Source organism: Seriola lalandi, unplaced genomic scaffold (assembly GCF_002814215.2).
Source record: "Seriola lalandi dorsalis isolate HSWRI2012SDOR001 ecotype SW California unplaced genomic scaffold, Sedor1 jcf7180002053573, whole genome shotgun sequence".
Classification (NCBI taxonomy): Eukaryota; Metazoa; Chordata; class Actinopteri; order Carangiformes; family Carangidae; genus Seriola; species Seriola lalandi.
The window spans coordinates 1-1080 of NW_019524126.1; the positions used below are offsets into that span (position 1 = coordinate 1).

The 1080-nt window shown below is 47.0% G+C and overlaps 1 protein-coding gene across 1 annotated transcript in view; it reads right to left on the reverse strand.

The window, feature by feature from the left end:
• Positions 1–105: 105 nt before the first annotated feature.
• Positions 106–1080, reverse strand: part of LOC111651299 (glutamate receptor ionotropic, NMDA 1-like) — a gene marked incomplete at both ends in the record, with an annotated part of 25357 nt that continues 24382 nt past the window's right edge. The window contains 3 exons of the mRNA XM_023401269.2: positions 106–251; positions 400–509; positions 1034–1078. Coding sequence (XP_023257037.2) covers positions 106–251; positions 400–509; positions 1034–1078 — 301 coding nt within the window. The remainder of the gene's footprint in view (positions 252–399; positions 510–1033; positions 1079–1080) is intronic.

A 1080-nucleotide genomic window follows, 5' to 3' on the forward strand; every position in this document is an offset into this window, starting at 1 on the left:
TCCCTAGGAAATAAACCAGCGTTGAGCAGGATATTCAAACAGCAGCACAGAGCAGGTTAAACCGCAGGAGGTAACAGTGCAGCAGAACACAGAGGAGTCGGGTACCTGCAGGTTCTTCCTCCACACATTCACGGCGGCGAAGGCAAGCTGCATCTGTTTCCTTCGAGCGTCTTTGTGCCGTTTGTAGGCGATCTCGATGAAGATGAGGAAGATCCCGGCAACGATGCCGCCGGCAACCAGCATGAACACACCTGAGGCGGACAGGTGATGTCAGGTGAAGTTAATCCGAAAACATCATCATCATCATCATCATCATCATCATCACCATCACCATCATACAGTCTTTATTCAAGCATCAATCCATAGAGGAGCGTATTCAGGGTCCGGTCAGTTTCTTACCTGCCATGTTCTCAAAGGTGAGGGTAGCGGGAGCGTTGCTCCTGGAGTCACACTCCTGGTATCGAACCCACGTCTTGTCTAAATCCTCCATGAAGCCGTTCTCATGAGAGCTGAGGAGAGGCAATGAAGTTTATTCCAGTGAGTCTGGAGTTAGATATGGAGCAGTGACGCCTGATCAGGATCAGAGCACCAGCAGGGTAAGAAGGAAGATGGGTAATCATGGGGTATCAGCAGGGTACTAGATGGGCATCAGTAGGTAGGTGAAAGTAGGATCAAGAGCACGAGAAGGGTAAAAACGGAATACCAGCAGGGTAACAGAGAGATATCGGAAAGGTATCATCAGGGTATCGGAGAGATATCACTGAAGTATCATCAGGGTATCAGAGAGATATCGGAAAGGTATCATCAGGGTATCAGAGAGATATCACTGAAGTATCATCAGGGTAACAGAGAGATATCACTAAAGTATCATCAGGGTATCAGAGAGATATCACTGAAGTATCATCAGGGTATCAGAGAGATATCGGAAAGGTATCATCAGGGTATCATATATATCTCCGATTGGGTATCAGAGTTATTAGTCATTGAGGTTCCTGTTGGGTTCCTGGTGCTTGTCACTAGGGTGTTTCTTTACCTGAGAATAGCAAGAGACACATTCTGTTTCCATGGACTGTCTTTCCT